We start from the raw sequence: 24,457 nt of genomic DNA on the forward strand, positions 1-24,457 counted from the left end.
CAGAGTAGAGAGGCAGGAGAACCTCCCTAGACCTGCTGGCCACACTTTTCCTCATGCACCCCAAGGTCCCATTGGCCCTCTTGGCTACAAGGGCACATTGCTGGCCCATGGACAATTGCTGCTCTCGGGTCTGGGCCTCTCAGATCTTTCCCCACAGACTGTGCTGGTGTCTGGTAGTGTTCCTCCCCAGATGCAGGACTCCACACTTTTCCTTACTGAACTTCCTGTGTTTGTGGGGACAGCAAACAGCAGTTTTTCAGAGCCTGAGCAGAGCTGTGGAGCGCTGTGGCTCCTTCCAGAAGGCACTGCCTTGCCATGGAGCTGAAATGCTGAACTGTGAGCTGAGCTGAGTACCCTCCAGCCACTCCAAGTGGATGTCGGGATCCTTGGTGTCCCTTCTCCTCTCTGCTGCGGACCCACATGTGAGTGAGGCCCTCAGGAAACACCTGCCTCTTCATGCCTCAGTTTCCCCAGCTGGCAGATTGCTGCTGGTGAGCCACAGGCACCTGACACAAAGTGCTTTGTGGTCCAAAGGAGATCAGCTCCAGCGAGCTCCGTGCCGTTTGGGTAGCTGCGGTAATGAATTCAGCAGCCGCTGTTCGGAGGGGCTGGTGGATTCACGTGGATGCTTTAGATAAGCACAGCCTTAGCACAGTTTGTTTCTTCTGAGACCAAAAATAATCAGAGGCAATTGAACTTTTTTTCCCCCCCCCTCCTTTCTCCTTAAACTGCTGCATTTTTAGAAGGTGATTCATCTCTTGTCTGGGGTCTGGGATAGCTGAATAGCCCCGAGGTCCCAGGAGCATTGGGCTTTTGGAGGATGCATTGTGCTTCAAGCCAACCTGAGTAACTCAGTGCAAACAAGAGTCTGGTGGTAGCAGCAGGAGAGCTGGCAAGGGAAAATATTTGCTGCTTTTGAAACCAAAACAGACATAGTCACTGCTTCATTATCATTTTAGATGCCTTACTCCCTTCCACCCCCATCTCTTTTTATCCCCCACAGAAAGAGCATTATGGCTGGTACTTCGGGCTGAAGCTGCTCGGAGAGTGACAGCAGCCTTAACATCTCCCACCTGGGCTGAAAGCAACGATGGGATCCAGGCTTCTGTTGGTTCTTAGAAGGTAGTGCTGAGGGTCAGGAACTGCAGTTTGGAAACAGTGCTTAATATATATTCCATCCATCCCAATCTGTGGTCCTCACATTGCTCCTTTGGCACTTCCTCCACCTGCAACACTCAAAGCCCTACTTGTGTTCCCAGAGCTGGCAGAACACGGCACTAGAGCTGCCATCCTTGTTGGCCAGAGTGGTTTTCACTCAGAAGCTGGACCTGTTAAAGAGGGCATTTGACTTGGCAGTGTAAGCTAGCAGTGAACTCTCTCTTCCAGGTCTTCTTATCCCTGTGCTGTGTAACCACTAGATCCACAGCGAAGTGTCCCTGTCAGGGATGAAAGCTACATGCAGGCAATGTGTTCTGTCGCTCTGGCTTTCTCCCTCCTCAGTGAGCACGTGGTTTAAGAAGCTTTGAGCTTCTGGAGTAACACAGCTTCCAATATGAACATTCCAGCAGGGCACTGGAAAACCCCAGGTCATTTTCCATTGCCTCTCTCTGGCAGCTTTTTGGATTCCCATCCAAGCAGGAAAATCTTTAACCTTTTTCCTCCTGGCCCATCTGGCATATCCAGGGTTCACACAGAGAAGTAGGAATAAAGGTGCTGAAGCCTGGCAGGTGCTGTGTCTCATCTCAGACAGAAAGCCTCGTAATGAGCGTGAGACAGCACGTGTGTCTGCTCCCCCCAGCAGAGATGTATGGCACAGAGCAGACTGCAGCATCTAGCTGAGTGACAGCTGTCACTGTTCAGGTTCAGGCTTGATCCATCCTCAGGCACAGGAAACCCTTCCTCTGCTTTCTGGTCTTCCCTGGATGTAAATAGCCAGCTACCCAGATGAACTTTTGGAGCACCTCTGCTATGAGGACAGGCTGAGGAAGCTGGGGCTGTTCAGCCTGGAGAAGACTCTAGGGGAACCTTCCAATACCTGAAGGGATCCTACAGGGAGGCTGCAGAGGGACTTTTCCTAAGGGTGTCCAGAGACAGGACAAGGGGGAATGGTTTGAAGCTGAGGGAGAGCAGGGTGAGACTGTCTGGATCTTAGGAAGAAATTCTTCAGTATGAGGGTGGTGAGACTCTGGAATAGATTGCCCAGGGAGGCTGTCAGTGTCTCCTTCCTGGAGGTGTTCAAGGCCAGGTTGGATGAGGGCTTGAGCAACCACATCTAGTTGAGAGGCATCCTTGCCCATGGCAGGGAGGTTGGAGCAGATGGTCTCTGAGGACCTTTCCAGGCTAGGCCATCCTGTGGTTCTGTGATTGGTTCTGTCTTTGGGCTTCAGCCCTTCACATTCCACTGCATATTCACAGTGACTTGGGAGCCACAGCCTTTATTGATCCATTCCTTCTCCACAACAACAACATATGGCAGGTTTCCATGGCAATAGGTCCCCCTAAAGGGGCTTCCTTCCTTTCCTCACTTTATTCATTACTAAATCATCAGAGATAAGTGCCCACAGAGAAGGGTCAATGGACAGCAGACAAAGAGGAACTTTACCATATTCATCCAAGCCAGAGATTTCAGAAGATCAAACAATGCAGAACTGGCAGCCCCTTAGCACATCAGTCTCATGCATTATGTATGCTGGGAGCTCCAGAAAATCGATGCCCATCTCACACCTTGAGAACCTTTGGGATTCAGCACGGTGGGGGGCAGAGGAGAGGGGAATCCAGAAACAGGTGGGAGTGAGATACGTAGATAGGGTTAAGCTTCCTGGCCTGGGCTTTCTGCCACCAGCATTCTTGTGGTTAAATGCCACAAACAGCAAATGGTGCTCAGTTTTGTAACTCCTGGAGCATGTGGTGGTGCAAGTTCCCTCTGCTGCATTGTGCCGAGGCAGCCGTGGAGCGGAACACTTCTTGTGCAGCAGGGTGGCTCTGTAGGAAGCAATCCCAGACCACCAGCAGCTGCTGTGCAAGCTCTCTACGCCTCCCCTCAACAGCAAGCCTGAAATGATCCGGTGTGTGGTAGGCAGAGCAGTCCACCCAGACAGGTTGGAGCTCGGTTTGCCAGTGGCTGCACTGACCTGATTTCCTTCCACAGGAAACCTGTGCTAATCTCCCCCTGAATCTGCACCACATTATATTCCCAACGGTGTCCCCAGCCCCTGCTGCAGTGAATTTCCACTGCAGAGCAGTTCTTACCTTTGATCACCTCAGTGGTGCTCTGAGAGCAACAATTGTCTGGATTCGGCGTGTGCAACTGTTTGGGCTTTCAGAAAGAGCCTTCCTACAGGTGGCAGGGAAGATTTTACTGCTTTTGCAGCGTGTTACAGGGACATTCTCCACGAGCTGGGAGGAGCTGAAGCCAAGCAAGTGAGCAAACAGCCCGAACGCTGCTTGCAGCTGGGAAGGGGACGCCTGCTCTGCCGGCCTCCCTGCTCCACAGGTAGAGCTGGGACAAGCAGCAGCTCTTGTGGCTGTCTCTGCTTTTGTGGGAAAGTAGGAAATGAAGTCCTGTTTGTGGGATGATTGTGGTTCCAGGTACAGACTTGAGATGCAGCTGGACTTGTCGGGGTGATTTGCTTTGTCAGGGGATAGCCAGAGGCGGGAAGGCAGTGGGAGTCGAGGAGAGCGATCCGGGGGCTGCTTCACGCGGGGTCCAGCAGGGCTTTTGTTCTTGTGCCACGTTTGTGTTTCAGCATTGCTGGCAAGGCAGAGCAGGAGCTGACTGCTTCTGTGTGATTTGGTGTCTGGGGAGCAAGGGCAAGGTGTAAGTCTCCCAAGACATTCGCATTTACCCCATGGCAGACCGCGCAGCAAATTCTCCCACCGTACCGCTCCCGTTCAGCACGCCGCAGGGTTAGGTGGTAGGCACTGCCTCTACGCATTAGGTGCCCAGAACTCTCATTAGCCCAGGGCACCTGGCAGCCAGGCAGCAGCTCTGTAGCCTCCACCAACCTCTCTGTCCTGACATGCCTCAGGCTGTAATGAAATGGCCTCCTGCGAGGCTTGTGCAGGCTCCGTGAAGCCGAGCTTGGTGACACCCCTTGCTGTGTGGTTCACACACACCATATGGCAGCTGGAGGAACCTGAGTGACAGATAAGTGTGTCTAGCTGTCAGAGTGCTGCTGTCCTAGCCAAGTGACTTCGGTTCTATCATCAGCTTCCCTGGGTGAAAGTGAAATACACTTAGGAGATGGGCTATCAGCAGCTCCCTGGGATAAGGCTCCCTTGTCTTCTATTTTTACAGGCTTGAACAATGCTTCATGTGCTTTTGGTTCATGGCTGGAGCACTTCAGCACAAAGATAATCAGAAGTGTTTGGGTTTTTTGAGGGGGAGAAGCAGCACACACTATGAAGCTGTTCCAGCAGCCTCACAGAATGTCAGGACTGGCTGCCTTGGCTGGTTCACAAAGCCTGTTTTAAACTGTCTGGTTGGATGGAGGCCACGGAAACGTCTCTGTATCGATAAATCTCATTTTTGGGGAAGGACAATCACCACTAGGCTTTTTGGTAGCTCCCCTAGCAGCTCCCACAGGCCATAAGGAGTGTCCCAGCTTTTTAGAAGATCCCCAGAAAGGACATAGAATCGTGGTGCTAGGGGGTGGAAAGACCACCTTGTCCAACCCCCCTGCAAAGCTGCCCCTGGAAGACCCAGCACATGCCACATCTCCCTCCCTGCAGAGGCCAGAGCCCACATGAAGCGAAGGCTTTGCCATTTCTCCCCAGCCAATACTTGATGAAAAAGGCAGCCCCCTCACAATCACACTTGCAGGGATGGGACATCTACTGCCTCTCTGGGCTACCTGGGACAGGGTCTCATCACCCTCATTATTAGCAATTTCTTCCTTCTCTCTATCCTGAATTTCCCTATTTCAGGTCAAACCATCACCCTTGGTCCTGTCACAACAGGCCCTACTCTGAAGTCTGGCCCCAGCTTTCTGCTTGGCCCCTTGAAGCACTGAAAGGCCACCAAAAGGTCTCCCTGGAGCCCTCTCTTCTCCAGGCTGAACAATCCTGACTCTTTCAGCCTGGCCTCAAAGCAGAGGGCTTCCAGCTCTAGCATTATGTTTGTGGCCTCCTCTGGCCCTGCTCCACCAGGTCCCCATGCTGAGGACTTTAAAGATCAACTAGTTCCAAGCTCCTTTGCCACAGGCAGGGACACCTCCTGCTACAGCAGGTCGCTCATCCAACCTGGCTTTAATGCTTCCAGCCTTGGAACCTCCCTAGCACCTCTGGAGAACCTGTCCCAGTGCCTCACCACTCTCATGGGGAAGGCTTTCTTCCTCATGGCTGATCAAACTCTGGAAGGCTGCTCTACAGTTTCCCTGGAGCCTTTCCTTCTCCGGGCTGAACAGCCCCAACTCCCTCAGCCTGTCTGCATAGGAGGGCTGCTCCTCTGATCATCTCCATGGCCTCCCCTGGACCCACTTGACCAGTTCCATGCCCTTCTTGGGATGGGACTCCAGAGCTGGCTCCAGCACTGCAGGGGGAGTGTCAGCAGAGCACAGCAGAGAGGCAGAGTGCCCTCCCTGCTCCTGCTGCCCATGCTGCAGGGGATGAGCCCAGGACATGGCTGGGGCTGGGCAGGCAGTGCTCATTGCCAGCTCATGTCTGGCTTTTCACCCACCCCAAGTCCTTTTCTACACGGCTGCTCTCCAGCCCTTCCTCTCCATCCTGTGCTGATACTGGGGGTTGCCCCAACCCAGGTGTGGGACTTTGCACTTGGCCTTGTTGAACCTCTCAAGACCAGCTTCTCCAGCTTGTTCAGGTGCCTCTGGTTGCCACACAGCTCTTCCTCCCTTTAGGAGGCCTGACAGCAGAGTGGGTGTTTTGTGGGCACTACTTAGGAGCTAATAATCTAAGCTAACTCCTAGTGACCAAGTGGCTGGGTTTGCTAAGTTAAGTCAAGGGCACAAAGCACAGTGTGCTATGTTGCAACTGGCTGAATGCACCTGTGTCTCAAATGTGGTGTCTGCAAATTGTCAAGTGTTACAGCTGGAAGGAAACCATCACCAAGGAATGGCTATGCTTATAATGGAGAAGGAAGGGAATTTCCCCTTTGCTGCCACTGATCCAGTTGCACTACATAGAATGTGACTGGAAAGCTCTTCTGAAATTAGGCTGGTATGTATTCTGGGGAGTAGTGCTGCCCCTGGAGAATTCGAGTTCTTAGTCCTCCAGGGCAATCCCAAGCACAAATCCAGGCTGGGTGAGGAGTAGCTTGAGAGCAGTCTGGAGGAGGAGGACTTGGAAGTGCCAGTTGATGACAAACTCCCCAGGAGCCAGCAATAGCCACTGGCTGCCCAGCAGGCAGCTGTACACTGGGCTACATCCAAAGCAGGGAGAGCAGCAGGACAGGGAAGGGATTCTGCCCCTCTCCTCTGCTCTGCTGAGACCCCTCCTGCAGCACTGGATCCAGTTCTGCTGCCCCCAGCACAAGAGGGATGTGGAGCTGCTGGAGAGGGTCCAGGAGAGGCCACAAAGATGATCAGAGGGCTGAAGAACCTCCCCTGTGAGGACAGGCTGAGAAGTTGGGGCTGTTCAGCCTGGAGAAAAGAAAGCTCCAGGCAGACCTCAGAGCAGCCTTCTAGTACCTGAAGGAGGCTCCAGGAGAGCTGGAAAAGGACCTTTGACAAGGGCCTGGTGACAGGATGAGGGACAATGGATGGAAGGTGGAAAATGGGAGATTTAGACCGGAGATGAGGAAGGAATTCTTTCCAGTGAGGGTGAGGAGACACTGGCACAGGCTGCCCAGGGAGGCTGTGGCTGCCCCCTCCCTGCAGGTGTTCAAGGCAAGGTGGGATGAGGCCTTGAGCAACCAGGTCTAGTGGGAGATGTCCCTGCCCCTGGCTGGGGTGTTGGAGCTGGCTGATCTTTAAGGTCCCTTCCAACCCAAGCCCTTGCTTGAATCGATAACTATCTCCTAGTCTCTCTATCTGTAATCAGGATGGCAATGCCTCCTTCATTAAGTCTGTGGGGATTCAATTAATGTCTGTTGGGGTTTAATGGATGCATGGGCACGACTCTGAGGAATGCAGGGTGTTGGTTATTGTTTAATAATGCAGTGTTAGATTTGGAAATCAATGAGAGGGAAGCAATAAAAAGCTAACAGACTGCCTTGCTTGGACTGCAAAGTACCATGTTCAAGTGTTACATCAGCAAGAGCTCTCTTAATTTTCCACTCACCAAAATCCATGTCATTATGTTTTCAGGTGATAAAATGGGCATATGTTCCAAGCTCCAAGCAGGGCATGGAATTCTGCACTCTTCAGAGAGGATTAGGTGAGCAGTTATGTAGATTAGAGATAATCAAAGGTAAAGGCTAAATACAGAGCTTGGAGAATGTCTTGCCTGAAGGAAAACTGAGAGTTGAATTGAAGGGGAGTTGTGTCAGAGGCAAGCCATCAGTGTGAAGGAATTCAGAAGGAAAGTGCTCCGAGGCATGCACCTCATTTGCAGGGGACAGTGTGCTGTGAGCTAGCCCTGCTCATCCACCTGCTCCTTCAAGCACTCAGCATTCTTCACTGGCTAGCAGCCCTTCTGCTCCTGAGAGCAGACTTAAGCCCATGCAGAACTGTGTCCCATCTTGGCAACTCACTGACACCACCTTCTCTCTAAACTCAGCTGAGGCATGGTGATGACTTCAGCATCTCAGCTCAGAGACAGAATGGGTCAGATTACCAGATGAGCAGGGCTCCCAGTCCTAGCCCCTGGCCTGCCATCACAGAATTGTTTCAGTTGGAAAAGACCACCAAGATCCTTGAGTCCAGCCAGCAACCTAAGACCACCATGTCCCAAAGTGCCCTGTCCACAGGTTTCTTCATCACCTCCAGGGCTGGGGACTCTGCCACCTCCCTGGGGCAGCCTCTGCCAATCCCTGACCACTCTTACAGCAAAGACATTTTTCCTAATCTCCAACCTACCCCTCCCCTGGCACAATTTCAGGCCATTTCCTCTCATTCTATCACCTGATAGTGGGAAGAAGAGACTGACTCCCACCTGGATCCCGCTTCCTTTCAGGAAGCTGTAGAGGTGTCTCCCCTCAGCCTCCCTTTCTCCACACTAAGCACCCTCAGCTGCTCCTCACCAGCCCTCTTCTCCCGACCCTTCACCAGCGTTGTTGCCCTTCCCTGGACACGCTTAAATCATCAGGAGATAACTGAGACACCTTCCATAGACCCATAGGAGCAGGTAAGCCCAGTGTAGCCCTTACCACTCCATCAGCCCCGGGTGTGTGTCCGCTCTGTATTTGCTGTCTCTGCTGAGCAGCAGCTGGCGGTGAGGTGGCCTTTGGTGCAGGCTGCGCTGTGGAGCAGACAGGGACGAGCCGGGCTGAATGCGAAGCAGCCGGCGCTGCCGAAGCCAGCGGCCAGGGAATTCTAGGGGAGGCTGAGACACAGCAGGGCTCTTCTCCTTGGCCTATTGTAATGCACGGCTAATTACCAGTGCTCTCCGGGGGGGCTGGGGATGGCAGAGGATATGTGTTATTTGCATAGACTGGTCAGAGGGAATGAAAACCGTTTGTCTTATTCTTCAGCTGGGTCCCTTCAATCCTTTCCCCTTGCACAGCGTGAAGGATCACAGAACAGTTTGGCTTGGAAGGGACCTTAAAGGTCATCTAGTTGCAGCCCTCCTGCCGTGGGCAGGGACACCTTCCACTAGTCCAGGCTGCTCAAGGCCCTGCCCAACCTGGCCTTGAAGACCTCCAGGGAGGGGGCATCCACAACCTCCCTGGACAATCTGTTCCAGTTTCTCCACACCCTCGCTCTCAAGAATTTCTTCCCCATCTCCAGTCTCAATCTGCCCTTCTCCAGCTTCAGTCCATTGCCCCTGTGCTGTCACTCCAAGCCCTTGTCAAAAGCCCCTCCCCAGCTTCCTCGTAGCCCCCTTCAGGTACCAGAAGGCTGCTCTAAGGCCTCTCTGGAGCCTTCTTTTCCAGGCTGAACACCCCCAATTCTTTTTTAAAGTCATTTGACAGTTTTCTGGGGGGGGGGGGGGGGAGTGTGGATAGTGACTTCAGAGAGGTTTTCACATGCACAGGTATTTAAATGACTGCCTATAAAAGAAATGAATTTCTCCAGCAAGTGAATTCTTGGACTCAGTGGCTGGCTAAGTGTCCTGGAGGGTGCTTAGGAGCAGTGAGTCACCATGCTCCTCCTGTTATCTCCCTGAATAATGCCGAGTTTGGAACCCTCCAGCAGAAATACGCCTACTCCTAGCTGGGAGAAGTACTGCTCCCAAAGACAGGGAAGGAGCTCTCCCTGCCTGTTCTCTCTCTCTCCCCTCTGTGTTCAGACTCCTGTGTGAACGACTGCTTTCAGGAGTAAACTTTCCTCCCACCCTTGCTGCTCCAGCCACACTGCCATCCACTGATGCTCAGCACAAGAGGTGATTTCTATTTCTAGCCTGACTCACAGTGCAGGAATGAAAACACAAGCTCTTTCCTCTCGGGGGAGCTGCTGGGGAGCACAGCAGGGTCTACCCCAACATGCAGCCCAGCATGAGGGAAGGTCAGTGCCTCCCCAGAAGAGGAGGGATATTTTCCTCAGCTCTGTGAGCGAATGAAGCAGCAGTTCCTCAGCAAGATGATGGAGATGGCATTGGTGCCTCAGTAGGTGGCACTCTGCTTCTTGAGTCAGCACCAAGCCAGGCTTGGGAGAGTGGCTTTGTCTTTGGGACTGGCTTTAGCAAGATCTGTTCATTAAGTGAAAAAGGCTTTGGGAAGACCTTACAGTGACCTTCTGGTACCTGAAGGGGCCTACAAGAAAGCTGGGGAGGGACTTTTGACAAGGGCTTGGAGTGACAGGCCAAGGGGCAATGGCTTTGAGCTGGAATAGAGCAGATTGAGACTGGAGGGGAGGAAGAAATTCTTTCCAGTGAGGGTGGTGAGACACTGGCACAGGTTGCCCAGGGAGGCTGTGGATGCCCCCTCTCTGGAGGTGATCAGAGCCAGGTTGGATGAGACCTTGAGCAGCCTGGGCTGGTGGGAGGTGTCCCTGCTCATTGTGAGGGGGTTGGAACTAGATGATCTTCAAGGTCCCTTCCAGCCCAAGGCATTCTATGAATCTATGATGAAAGATCTGTTCTGGCAAGGTTCAGAAGGTTGGCCATGGTGCTGGAGCTGTGTCCCATTGCTGGCTCCCTGGTGCTGACAGGTGCAGGTTTCCTTTTGCCTCCTTTCTGAGCTCTTTCAGGCATCACCTCACTTCGGCCCAGGGCTGGCTGCCTTTCAGCAGAAGCTGAAAACATCCACAAAGCCTTGCTAATTTCAAGGTGAGCTTGCTCAGGTCTGCTCTCTCTTTGACACTGCAAACACTGCAGAGCAAGAACAGAAGCTGAGGCCACAGAGATGGGCCCCACTCAGAGCCAGGTTAGGGCTGCCACGCTGCCACAGCCGCGCTGACCGAGCTAACCTCCGCAAGCCTCTGTTGCCTCTCCGGTTGTCCACGAGCCTTCCTGAGCTCATGCACTATAATTGGTTACACTACATCATGGAACAGTGCTGAAAAATCAAGGTTTATTTAATTAAAGCCCTGACATCCGAAAGCAATATTCCTGGCCTGCTGCTGCCTTCTGCGCTGGACAGAGCAGAGGGATGATCTAACTTTCTGCTCAGCCACCACCAAGCTAATACCTACCGAGGGTACACACCAGCAAATCACCAGAGTGACACCAGCTATGCTTAAAGAGCCTCTCTTCTCTCAGCCACACTAATTCTCAGATGTATTCTGTTGCAGCTAAATAATATATTAGGACTGAAAAGATGGAGGGCAGTGGTGCATGTTAAAATGTGATTTTCAGAGCCAAGAAGCGTGCACAGAGTAGGATGTAGTATAAAACCTAAGTATGTTTGAACAAGACATCTGGTTTATCTAGTGCTGGCTGTTCCCTGCTCTGTGAGCTGTTTCAGTTGCACTGAGTCAACTGTAATAAAACAATACATTCATATTTATTAATTTTTTATGGTGGCTTTGGAAAACAGGAAGAGGAGCGAGGAGAAGAGAGGATGGCAGAGGGAGATGTCCGTGAGATGCTGCTCTTCTTAAGCTCTTTTTTATCCCCCCCGCCAAGCCCCAAGAATAGCTTCAGATCTGGTTGGACTCAAGAATCAAAATCAGGTCCTAACCCTTATTTAGCCTCAGACCTCTGTGGATAAATCCCATTCCCTTCATTTTTGCCATGTGGCTTCTCTCTCTGCAAGACAGGGATAATGACTCTCTCTGCCTCTCGTGGGTGCAGCGCAGCCAAGTTCATCACTGTCAGCTCTGTGGAATCCCTGGGTGAAAGGAACGACAGAAACACGGCAAACATGGGTTATTAATAGCTGGTGCTTGCCCTTACATACATCACATGCACCGTTAGTCATGCTGGCCAATAATTTACAGGGAGTGAAAAGATGTTCCTGAGTGTAAATACAAAATGACACATGGATGATATTAGACCTCTGAGGTGGTGTGGTCCCTCAGAGGCCCTTCAGTCCAAACCCGGTGATGCTACCCTGAGCAGATCATACTTCACGTGTGCAGGAGCCTTGGAATCTTCAGTGTTAACTTCTAGGCAGATTATATTGCAAAGGCAGGGCAATTTCTGTGCTGGGATTGGTGGTTTTCTGCCTCCTTCCTTGAGCCCAAAGGTTCTCTCCCTGAACTGACACCTTTGACCCCCTTTCCTTAGCAGGGGTACATTGGATGCAGAAGTTCACCCTCTGTGTTTTGCAAGTGAAGGCTCCAGAGGTCAGAACAGAAGGGAGCCAAGGACAATAATTGTGGGTCACCAGTACACCCTTGAGGAGGACTGTGTTTAAGAGACACAGGGCAATGACTTCCACAGCTGGAATAGTGTGTCCAGGCTTGGGCTCCCCAGTTCAGGAAGGACAGGGGATCTACTAGAGAGAGTCCATCAGAGAGCTGAAAGGATGATTGGAGCATTTGAACATGTCTCCCATGAAGAAAGGCTGAGAGCCCTGGGGCTGCTTACTCTGGCAAAGAGAAGGCTGAGAGAGGATCTGATCAATGTCTACAAATATCTGAGGGTGGGTGCCAAGATGAAGGTGCCAGGCTCTTTTTGTCTCCAGTGATAGGACAAGGAACAATGGGTACAAGCTGGAACACAGGGGGGTCCACCTCAACATGAGGCGAAACTTCATTATGGTGAGGGTGCTGGAGCCCTGGAGCAGGCTGCCCAGAGAGGTTGTGGAGTCTCTCTGAAGGCTTTCAAAACCCATCTGGATGGGCTCCTGTGTGGCCTGCCCTAGGTGATCCTGCTTTGGTAGGGGGTCTGGATTAGATGATCTCTAGATGTCCCTTCCAAACCCTACCACTGTTATTCTGTGATTTTTGCTTGCTTCCTCTTTGCTTGCCCACATGGCAAACCATGATTCCCTGTGGACAGTTCAGCAGCACTGAAAGAGTGGGACTGAAGAGGGTGTGTGAATTGAGCTTGATACCTTAGAACTGGAAGAGCAAGAAGAGCTGTAAATCAGGATGCAGGACAGCTGACTGTGGTGTGACTGTTCTTGGCTAGTGGAGACTGGGGTGGCTGGAAGTGCTGTGGTCAGGCAGAAAGTGCTTTACTGGGGCTGTGTGTTCAAAACACCTTACTGAAACTGTGAGCCAGCCTAGCCACTGTTGTCATTGTCCTCAGCTGATCCTAGGTATTGAAAGGCAGCATAAAAGTAAGAGGCACAAGAAGAGCATCACCAGCAGATTGGGGGAGGTTCTCCTACCCCTCTACTCTGCCCTTGTCAGGCCAGGTCTAGAGGGCTGTGTCCAGATCTGGGCTCCCCAGTTCAAGAGAGACAGGGAACTGCTGGAGAGAGTCCAATGGAGGCTACAAAGCTGCTGAGTGACCTGGAGGATGTGAGGAGGAAAGGATGAGAGCCCTGGGGCTGTTGAGCCTGGAGAGGGGCCGCCCCACAGGGGATCTGAGCAATGCTCAGCAAGAGCTAAAGGGTGGGGGGCAGGAGGATGGGGCCAGAAGGATGGGGTCAGACTCTTGCCAGTGGTGCCCAGTGACAGGACAAGGGGCAATAGGCACAAACTGGAACCCAGGAGGTTCCATCTGAAGAGGAGGAGAAACTGCCTCGGTGTCAGGGTGCAGGAACCCTGGAGCAGGCTGCCCAGAGAGGCTGTGGAGTCTCCTTCTCTGGAGAGATTCCACACCCAGCTGGCCATTGTGATCCTGGGTAGCCTGCTGTGGGTGACCCTGCTTTAGCAGTGAGGTGGGACTGATGATCCCCAGAAGTCCCTTCCAAGCCCTGTGAGAAATCCAAAGCCATTTCCCCTGCCATCTCGGCAAGCCTGGCCACGTCTGCCTCACACCATTCATTGGAAACCTGGGAAAGGATCATTTTCTTTGTGCACATCTCCTCCTGTATCCCCCAAGGCAAATTAAAGATGGTGAGGAGGTTATTTATTTTGGGTAATAATGTACACACAGCTTCCAGACTTCCTGCTCTTGGGCAGTTATCGAGATTAATTGAGGAGGGAAGCTGCAGCATCGGCTCAGGCCCTTAATAAGGAAGGCCACAAGATAGATTGCGACAGCACAGTGGGGTGGGATGGTGCCTTGCTCCTAGGAGCATAGGGACAAACCTCACTGCTGAGTGCTTACCAGCACTGAGTGTCCCTTCGTCCTCAGTGAAGGCCAGGGCACCATCAGAGCAGGAAAGATGGATTTGAGAGCATTTGAGGATCCTCATTAGTGGATACTTTTGCTCAGAGTGAAATCAGTCCCCATCAGCCTCTCCTGACTGGGGCACTGCCTTATGAGGAGAGGCTGAGAGACCTGGGGCTTTTTAGTCTGGAGAAGAGAAGACTGAGAGGGGATTTGATCAATCTCTATGAATATCTGAGGGCTGGGGGTCAGGAGGCAAGTGAGAACCTCTGCTCACTTGTGCCCTGTGATAGGACAAGGGGCAATGGATGGAAACCAGAGTACAGGGGCTTCCACCTCAACATGAGGAGGAACTTCTTCACTGCAAGGGTCCCAGAGCCCTGGAGCAGGCTGCCCAGAGAGGCTGTGGAGTCTCCTGCTCTGGAGCCTTCCCAGCCCTGTCTGGATGTGTTCCTGTGTGCTATGCTCCTGCTCTGGCAGGGGGTTGGACTGGATGATCTCCAGAGGTCCCTTCCAACCCCTAGCATCCTGTGAGCCTGTCATCCTCTGTGGTCCTGTGACTGGTTCTGAGGATTGCTGGTGTGCTGCTGGTTTGTGACCCTGGCTGTACACTTGTAAGAGCTGGAATCTTAAATATGCTTTTAGGTGCTTGAGAGTGTTATGTTCTTAACAGGGAGAGAATCTACACAGAGAAGGCTTTTCAGGCACCTTCTGCCTCTTTTGTTTTCCTGCTGAGGGTTTAACAAACCAATGGAGATGTCCCACTACAGTGATCCCCTTCTGCAGCAGCTGGGGCTGGTGTGAGGGCCAGGCTTAAGCTGAACTCTTACCAAAGGTAGATTTTGAAGATCTTTAAGGCAAGTCTGCTCCTCCTGAAACATTTCAGCGATTTTGACCCTAATCTGTGAGACAGAGAAACAGTCTCTGTGTGTCCCCCTTCAGCAAACCCAACACCTTCCTTCCTTCCTTCCATCACTCTTTGTGTCCCCCTTCAGCAAACCCAACAGCTTCCTTCCTTCCATCACTGTGTCCTCCTTCAGCAAACCCAACAGCTTCCTTCCTTCCATCACTCTTTGTGTCCTCCTTCAGCAAACCCAACACCTTCCTTCCTTCCTTCCATCACTCTTTGTGTCCTCCTTCAGCAAACCCAACAGCTTCCTTCCATCACTGTTTGTGTCCCCCTTCAGCAAACCCAACAGCTTCCTTCCTTCCATCACTGTTTGTGTCCTCCTTCAGCAAACCCAACAGCTTCCTTCCTTCCTTCCATCACTGTTTGTGTCCTCCTTCAGCAAACCCAACAGCTTCCTTCCTTCCATCACTCTTTGTGTCCCCCTTCAGCAAACCCAACAGCTTCCTTCCTTCCTTCCATCACTGTTTGTGTCCTCCTTCAGCAAACCCAACAGCTTCCTTCCTTCCATCACTGTGTCCTCCTTCAGCAAACCCAACAGCTTCCTTCCTTCCATCACTGTTTGTGTCCTCCTTCAGCAAACCCAACAGCTTCCTTCCTTCCATCACTGTGTCCTCCTCCAGCAAACCCAACAGCTTCCTTCCTTCCATCACTGTTTGTGTCCTCCTTCAGCAAACCCAACAGCTTCCTTCCTTCCTTCCATCACTGTTTGTGTCCTCCTTCAGCAAACCCAACAGCTTCCTTCCTTCCATCACTATGTCCTCCTTCAGCAAACCCAACAGCTTCCTTCCTTCCATCACTCTTTGTGTCCCCCTTCAGCAAACCCAACAGCTTCCTTCCTTCCTTCCATCACTGTTTGTGTCCTCCTTCAGCAAACCCAACAGCTTCCTTCCTTCCATCACTGTGTCCTCCTTCAGCAAACCCAACAGCTTCCTTCCTTCCATCACTGTTTGTGTCCTCCTTCAGCAAACCCAACAGCTTCCTTCCTTCCATCACTGTGTCCTCCTCCAGCAAACCCAACAGCTTCCTTCCTTCCATCACTGTTTGTGTCCTCCTTCAGCAAACCCAACAGCTTCCTTCCTTCCTTCCATCACTGTTTGTGTCCTCCTTCAGCAAACCCAACAGCTTCCTTCCTTCCATCACTATGTCCTCCTTCAGCAAACCCAACAGCTTCCTTCCTTCCATCACTCTTTGTGTCCTCCTTCAGCAAACCCAACAGCTTCCTTCCTTCCATCACTGTGTCCCCCTTCAGCAAACCCAACAGCTTCCTTCCTTCCATCACTGTTTGTGTCCTCCTTCAGCAAACCCAACAGCTTCCTTCCTTCCATCACTCTTTGTGTCCCCCTTCAGCAAACCCAACAGCTTCCTTCCTTCCTTCCATCACTGTTTGTGTCCTCCTTCAGCAAACCCAACAGCTTCCTTCCTTCCATCACTGTGTCCTCCTTCAGCAAACCCAACAGCTTCCTTCCTTCCTTCCATCACTGTTTGTGTCCTCCTTCAGCAAACCCAACAGCTTCCTTCCTTCCATCATTGTGTCCTCCTCCAGCAAACCCAACAGCTTCCTTCCTTCCATCACTGTTTGTGTCCTCCTTCAGCAAACCCAACAGCTTCCTTCCTTCCATCATTGTGTCCTCCTCCAGCAAACCCAACAGCTTCCTTCCTTCCATCACTGTTTGTGTCCTCCTCCAGCAAACCCAACAGCTTCCTTCCTTCCATCACTGTGTCCTCCTCCAGCAAACCCAACAGCTTCCTTCCTTCCATCACTGTTTGTGTCCTCCTTCAGCAAACCCAACAGCTTCCTTCCTTCCATCACTGTGTCCTCCTCCAGCAAACCCAACAGCTTCCTTCCTTCCATCACTGTTTGTGTCCTCCTCCAGCAAACCCAACAGCTTCCTTCCTTCCATCAGTGTTCTCCTTCAGCAAACCCAATGGCTTCCTTCCTTCCATCACTCTATGTATCCTCCTTCAGTAGTTCCTTTCCTTCCATGGCTGTAAATCCAGAGTCACTGTTGACCCCAGTGCTCTTGAGATGATTAGTTTAAAGGAAGGCTCCAATCTCTCCCTTGTGTTCATTTGCTGTCACCTCTTCTATGGAAGCAGAATTAGGCTGATTTGGTCCTCAGGAGATTAGGAATAAGATAAAGGCCCTGGTAATTGGCATGACTGCCTGGGAGAGCCACTGCAGCTTCCTGAGTGTTGTGCCTGCAGGTTGAAGTGACCAAACCTGGTGGTGTTTGCTCATTGTGCTTTCCTCATTTCCTGTTACCAGAGCATCTTACTACAAGCTATTTACAACGCTTCACAGCCTTGCTGTAGCCACCCTGTAGCCCACAACATGGAGCTGCTGAAATCTTGGCAATGTGACAGCACAGCACACAGCATCTCTGCAGGGGAAACATTTCATAGAGTCACAGAGTGGTTTGGGTTGGAAGGGGCCTTAAAGATCAACTAGTCCCAACCCACCCCCCATGGGCAGGGACACCTTCCACCAGCCCAGGTTGCTCAAGGCCCTGTCCAACCTGGCCTTGAATACCTCCAGGGAGGGGGCAGCCCCAACCACCTTGGACAACCTGCTCCAATGCCTCCCCACCCTCACTGGAAACAATTTCTTCCTCATCTTCAGTCTCAGCCTCCCCTCTTCCAGCTCAAAGCCAGTGTCCCTTGTCCTGTCACTCCAAGCCCTTGTCGAAAGTTCCTCCCCAGCTTTCATGGAGCTTCTTCAGGTACTGGAAGGCTGCTCTGAGGTCTCCCTGGAGCCTTCTCTTTTCCAGGCTGAACAGCCCCAACTCTATCAGCCTGTCCCCACAGGGGAGATTCTCCAGTCCTCTGATCATCTCTGTGGCCCTCCTCTGGACCCAGTCCAACAGCTCCATGTGTTTCTTTTGCTGTGAGCCCCAGAACTGGACATGATGCTGCAGGTGGGGTCTTGGCAGAGGAGAGCAGAGGGGCAGAATCCCCTCCCTGTGCTGCTGCTCTCCCTGCTGTGGATGCAGCCCAGCACACAGCTGCCTTCTGTGCTGCCAGCAACCATTGCTGGCTCCTGGGGAGTTTGTCACCAACTGACATCCCCAGGTCCTCCTCAGCAGAGAGGGGACTGGAGTAGCCCAGTGCTGGGCGGTGAGGCTCCTTTGTGAGACTCTAACACAGACAATATTCAGTCCTCACTCTGGCTGAGTTGTGGCAGTGTTGTGTGTTTGTGTGTTTTTTACACTGATACCTGGGGGGAATCCCACACAAATAACTGAGGATCGATGCAGGGATTCTCTGTGCCTTCAGAACCAGCAATGGATGTTGCTGGAGGGCCCTCTGGACAGTACTGACTTGCCACCTAAGTGAAGATAAGCTCCTTGGAGACCGTGCTTCATGGCACAGGAGTCAAATGTTGTCATTGCTTACTTTAGAAATGGCAGAGGTATTTGCAGGCATGGGACTCTGAGTTCAGCAATCCTGCCCTGCAACAGGCTGCCCAGAGAGGTTATGGAGCCTCCTTCTCTGGAGAGATTCCAGCCCCACCTGGACACTGTGATCCTGGGCAAGCTGCTGTGGGTGACCCTGCTTTAGCAGGGGGGTTGGACTGGGTGATCCCCAGAAGTCCCTTCCAGCCCTCAGCATGCTGGGATTTGTTGATGCTGTAATTATACTGAGCCCTGCAGATCACAGCATGGTCTCCAGTGCCATGCTGTCAGTGCTAGATGCTTCTAAAGACAGATCAGGCAGTAGGAGCAAGCCTGGAGAGTTGAGCTGCAGATGTCTTTATTGGCAGAGAAGCTCTGAGGCCTTCCAAACTCTTGTTCCCTTTCTCCTCACCTAACAGTTGCAGGTATGTCAGTCTCTTCTTGGGTGGCCCTGAAGTCCCAGGCTAAGTTTTCAAGTGGTGTGCCCAGCTAGGTACCCAATTCCTCCCTGAACTCTCTAAGCCAGAGAATGAGTGTCCCTGTGTTGTTAATTAGTTCATTAGCAGCTCAGTCACTCCGAGTAGCCCAGGCAGAGCGGCAGAGCCCAGGGGAAGAATGCCAAGGAGCTGTGTAAAGCACGTCAGCCCTGGTGACCTACGCTGCAGCTGACCTCACATCTCTCTGTCTTGCCCTCCAGGTTTTACTGGGATTTGACCATGCTGCTCCTGATGGTAGGGAACCTGATCATCATCCCTGTGGGCATCACCTTCTTCAAGGACGAGAACACCACCCCCTGGATCGTCTTCAACGTGGTGTCGGACACGTTCTTCCTCATCGACCTCGTCCTCAACTTCCGGACAGGCATCGTGGTGGAGGACAACACGGAGATCATCCTAGACCCGCAGAGGATCAAGATGAAGTACCTGAAGAGCTGGTTTGTGGTGGATTTCATCTCCTCCATCCCCGTGGACTACATCTTCCTGATCGTGGAGACCCGCATCGACTCGGAGGTGTACAAGACGGCGCGGGCCCTGCGCATCGTGCGCTTCACCAAGATCCTCAGCCTGCTGCGCCTGCTGCGCCTCTCGCGCCTCATCCGCTACATCCACCAGTGGGAGGAGGTGAGCGCGGCCCTGCTGCGCTGGCAGCTGGAGCCTTCCCCCCGCTCCTCTTGCTCGTGCACGAGAGGGCTTCCACTGGATGCCCATTCTCCTGCTTCATCCCGGCGTGAGTGCTGCAGAGTTGTGTCCCCAGCCCTAATGCTTTGCCTTGAGAAGGGTCCCCAGAGGGCCTTCGGTGCGTTGGTACGGAGTCGCCGGAGACTCTGCTGCCCGCTTCGTAATCATGAGCTGTGTAATCTGGGGAGCTGATGTGTGGGCTGGGAGGGGAGTGAGCACAAGCAGACCCTCTGCAGGAAGTGTTTACCTATAGAAGAGCTGCCTGTGAGTGGAACACTCAGCCAGACAGCAGGGTCTTGCCCCCTGAGAGCCCTAAAAAGGTCCAGAAAAGGTCCAGAGAAGGCTGATTTGCAGCACCTGTAGCATTTGTTCACACAAGCATCTTCTCTTACATGCTGCTCTCTGCAGTAAAAGGCTTTATAACCTTCCTGCTTTCTAAATTCTGGAAGGGCAAGAGGAAAGAAGAGCAATCTGCAGATAAATTGAATCTGTGTAAAAGCATAAAGACCCAGTGAAAAGCAAGAGCCCCACTGCCCCTGGGTCCTGTGCTGCTCCTGGGAGAATCACAGAATGGTTTGGCTTGATAGGTAGCTTAAAGACCATCTAGTTCCAGCCCCCTGCCATGGGCAGGAACACTTCCACTAGACCAGGTTGCTCGAGGCCCTGCCCAGCCTGGCCTTGAAGACCTCCAGAGAGGGGGCATCCACAACCTCCCTGGGGCAACCTGTGCCAGTGTCTCACCACCCTCACTGGAAAGAATTTCTTCCTCATCTCCAGCCTCAATCTTCCCATTTCCAACTCAAAGCCACTGCCCCTTGTCCTGTTACTAGAAGGCCTTGTCAACTGGCAGTGTGCAGCCTGAGTCATCAGGTGTAATGTGAACGTAGCCACAACCTTAAAGGAGCTTGCAAATGAGTTCTCTTTTCCCATCTCCAGGCTCTGCAAAGCGAGCAGAAAGCTCCCTGCAGCTTCCTCCACGTCAGGAGCACATTTTCAGGACAAGGAAAGCTGGTTAAGGCAATTTCATCCTCCTCCCCATACCTTCTCCTCTGCTTTGGAGCAGAGCCTGATCTAATGCAGAGTGTGCTCCTGGGAATGTGAAGGGAAAGCAGCCACGCAGGTCATGGCTAGATTGCACCGAGCTGTCAGAACACTTAATTCCTGGTAGAGCTGAGCTGTTTCCTCCTCCCAGCATCACAGACTGGGAGGGAGAGCACTGGTGCATACCATAGCAATTCCAGGCTTCATCTTTTTGGTGGTGTAGTTGGTGACTGCTTCCCTCAGAGGAGAGCAGAATGCCTTGCTGGATTCTGGGCTGATGCTGTGCAAGGTGCTGCCTGGGTGACACGGCTGCAGCCCTGAAGAATCCTCTGCTAGGGTCATCTGCTTCACAACACAGGCAAGCAGGAAGTGCATAAATAAAGCAAAAGTGTCCTTCCCAGTGTGACTCAGTGAATCAGAGGCTGATAGAGCAGTGAAATATCTGCAGATCTGTTGTTTTGTCCCTTGGTTGCATTGGTTCCTTGTCCTCTAAACCAAGAACACTCGGGAAAGGTGAGCTGCTGGCTTAGGCTGTGAAAAGTAGCTCCTTCAGACACAGTTACGTGTAGCCACAGCAGTGCAGAGCTCTTCTTGCTTCTCTCTGCTCCTTCACTTCCTTTCCACAGGGTTACTGAAGAGGATTTCAGTGTATTTGCAGCTGATTATACTGAATTTCTTTGAAATGAGAGGGAATCAGCACCCTTCCTGTCCTGCTTCTCACAGTTTGTCTGCGCAGCCATTTCTATTTTCAGTCTCATGGCACAGATTAGTGGGGGGCATTTTTCCATCCCCTTCTCTCTCTGGTCTGAGGGGTCAGCAGAGCCAGGCCCCCCCCCCCCCCCCAAGAGCAGACTCCCTGGAGCGCTGCAGTGCTGCAAGTGGAAGGGACAGATGGTGTTGGATTGCAGTTTGAGACTGCAATGCAGACTCTGTTATGCATTGCAGAGCCCAACTGAGCAAACATGATAGTCTTTTTGTCAAGCAGGGCTCGACCCAAGCAGCACTTTCCCAGAGAGAGTATGACCCTGGGAGGCTTTCCACCTTCCCAGGTGGGGAAGGGAGGCAGAGAGAAGGGGTGCTCCCCTGTCACTGGTGCAGCACATGCCACAAAGCAACAAGGAGAGGGGGAAGAGAAGAGCTGCTTCAGCTTTGTGTGGGAGCAAGTGGCTGTGCTCCTTGGAACCACACTGACAGTTCTTTCTTCCTCTTCCTCTGAAGTGCCAGCTCTGAAAGTTCACAGTAACCTCTCCTCACTGCACAGATCAGCAGTGGTGATCTGGAGGTGTTAATTGCTGTGGCAGGGCTGGGCTGGATTTACTCTGGGTGTACACATGGGGCAAGTTGCTATGCAGAGTTCAAGAAGGAGGAGGACTGTGGGGAGAGAGGGGGTGCTGAAGACTTCTGTTCTTGGTTGCTTTCCTACATTATCCCACCCAATGTCTCATCTGCTAGGTGGCATCCTTCTCTCACAGGCTCTGTGGCTAGATAGGCTAAAAAAAGCTTGTGAGCAGGGCCCCCTAGTCCACCGGAGAAACGTGTGCTTAGGGCAGGCTGAGGCAGAGTTCCTAGGGGCGGGTGGAGGAGTCAGAGAGGGAGTGTGCTGCCTTGTGTCTGGGCAGAGCATCCCTGCTCACCTCTACAGCCTGTGCCCGTGCCCATTCAGGCACTGGGATGAGCTGCCCAGGGAGCTGGTGGGGTCACCATCCTGGAAGGACTTAAAAGATGAGTTGCTGTGGTGCTGAGGGAGCAGGGTCAGTTGCTGTGAGGGAGCAGGGTTAGGGGCAGTGCCCCAGCAGTAGTGGTGGGGTTGTGAGCTTTAGGTGAGCGGCTGGATGTTGTGACCTCAGAGGTCTCTTCCAACCCAGACAGTTCTATGATGCCACTGATCTTTGCAGTGCCTTGAGGCAGAGGTCACCAGTGCTGAGGCTCTCAGTCCTGCACGAGGAGGAGAGGGCATCCAGTATGCACAGAGACCTTCAGCTGCTTGCTGTACCTCCGAGATGGACCTCCATCTACCCTCTGTACCTCCCAGCTGGATGTTGCATCTGTGTGTTTAGTGTGGCTCTGAGTGAGCACAGGGCTCAGTGGCCACTTCCTGAGCTCAGAGCCAGCCTCTCCATCCCTTCCCCTGCAATTGTCCATGCTCTGCATGAATTTATCACTCACCCTGCAGCGAGCAGAGCGCAGCCTTGGCCACGGCTGCAGTGCTGTAACCCAGCCAGCCACTCAGCACTTCCAGATCGATGCTAGGCAGGAGTGTCTGGGCTCCAGAGCCAGGGGGATGAAGTGCCTGCACCATTCCAGCTCAGCAGCAGGCTGCTCTGACATCTTCCCCCAGATCTGAAAGGAAGGTCTTTGGGGAGTACAGCTGGGCAAACGACCTCGAGGCAAAAGAAGAAGAAGAAGAAGAAGAAAGCCAATCTCCTGCACTCCTGTTCACTGGAGTGTGGCAGGAAACTTCATTCCAAATGCAGCAGTTTCATTTGCATTAGCCATTTTGCATGAGTGGGCCAATGAATGAATTTACCAGGAGGGCAGATTATAAATAGAGTCCTTCTGAAGTGTCTGCCATATCTGCCCTGCAGTAGGCAGCCTGATTGCAGTGCAGGAAGGCATACTTGCAGCTGGCTGGAACCCAGCTGGCCTGAGTGACATGTCAGCAGCTTCACTGTCTGATAGAGATAGAGCAGGTCCAGAGGAGGGTCACAGAGATGATCAGAGGGTTGGACCACCTCTGCTATCTAGACAGGCTGCAAGAATTGGTGTTGTTGGGTTTGGAGATGGCTCTGGGGAGAGCTTAGAGCTGCATTTCAATACCTGAAGGGGACCTACAGGAAGGCTGGGGAGGGACTGTTCAGAAGGGCCTGTGGTGATGGGACAAGGGGCAGTGGTTTGAAACTGGAGCAGGGCAGATTCAGGTTGGACATCAGGAAGAAGTTCTGTCCAGTGGTGACATGCTGGAGCAGGTTGCTCAGTACTGGGGTTGAGGCCCCATCCCTGGAGACATTCCAATTCAGACTTGGTGTGGCCCTGGGCAGCCTGATCTGGTTGGAGGTGTCCCTGCTGACTGCAGGGGGTTGCACAAGATGACCTTTGAGGTCCCTTCCTACATGATGCAATCTGTGAATCTGTGTGTAGTTAGCAGAGGTGCAGGAGAGCTGGCATGGTGCCTGCACTGCCAGGGTCAGAGCTGACATGGATGCTCCAGCTCTCTGGGGGGGGGTCTTGTTAGCTCTGCCTTTGAACCACTCCAGCAGCTCTTCAGGGAGTCTGGGCTGCTCAGTGCCCATGGGGTGAGCATGGAGACACTCAAGGAGCAGGGAGCTGGGCCCTCACCCTACTGCCTCTGAGGAGAAGTGCAGAAAGCAGGCTCTGATCATTAGCATCCTACAAACCTTAGGCCAAGGTCACCCAGCAGGAGCCATAAAAGAATGACACCAGGTAAGCCCTAGAGTGACAGTGCAGGAATGCAGCTGGACAGGAACAACTCCTTCAGTTTCCAGAGCAAAAGAACTGATTGCTTTTGGCTCTTCCTGAGACCCATTTAACACTTCCTGGGACAGCAGTAAAACCCTGCTGCTGTTCAATTGCTTCCCAAACAGCACATAGCTGAGAGAACCAAAAGAGTTTGATTTCAGAAGCCATGTGGAGGATTATGCTGGGAAGGAAAGGAACTGAGGGATAGTTCTGATCCATATCCTGGTGGCAAGATGATCCTGAGAGGAGCTTGGCACATCTTCGTCAGGAAAAAAAATGGCAGCTTCCAATTGTTCAATCTGGAGCCAGAAGCAAAAGGACAAGGTGGTGATTTTCCAACTACTGTGGCAGTGAGAGCTCCCAAACTCCCCTCAGTGGCTGTCCTCTTCTTCTCTGGAGTTGCCATCTTACAGAGGGGTTTTACAGAGGAGGGCATGCATCTCCTCAGGCCTGCAGCTGGGCAGGGATTACATCATCTGAAAGATGACCTCACTCTGAGAAGACTCAGAGATACTCAGAAAATTGATTCAAAGACTAGAGAGCCTTGTGGAGGGACAGGAGAGAGCTTCCAAAGACTAGAGAGCCTTGTGGAGGGACTAGGAGAGAGCTTCCAAAGACTAGAGAGCCTTGTGGAGGGACTAGGAGAGAGCTTCCAAACTCTAGAGAGCCTTGTGGAGGGACAGGAGAGAGCTTCCAAAGACTAGAGAGCCTTGTGGAGGGACAGGAGAGAGCTTCCAAAGACTAGAGAGCCTTGTGAAGGGACAGGAGAGAGCTTCCAAAGACTAGAGAGCCTT

General features: G+C 52.5%; 1 protein-coding gene across 1 annotated transcript in view; it reads left to right on the forward strand.

The window, feature by feature from the left end:
• Nucleotides 1-24,457, forward strand: part of HCN4 (hyperpolarization activated cyclic nucleotide gated potassium channel 4) — a 166,608-nt gene that overhangs the window by 39,027 nt on the left and 103,124 nt on the right. The window contains exon 2 of the mRNA XM_054168798.1: nucleotides 18,665-19,088. Coding sequence (XP_054024773.1) covers nucleotides 18,665-19,088 — 424 coding nt within the window. The remainder of the gene's footprint in view (nucleotides 1-18,664; nucleotides 19,089-24,457) is intronic.

This window comes from Dryobates pubescens, chromosome 17 (assembly GCF_014839835.1).
Source record: "Dryobates pubescens isolate bDryPub1 chromosome 17, bDryPub1.pri, whole genome shotgun sequence".
Taxonomy (NCBI): domain Eukaryota; kingdom Metazoa; phylum Chordata; class Aves; order Piciformes; family Picidae; genus Dryobates; species Dryobates pubescens.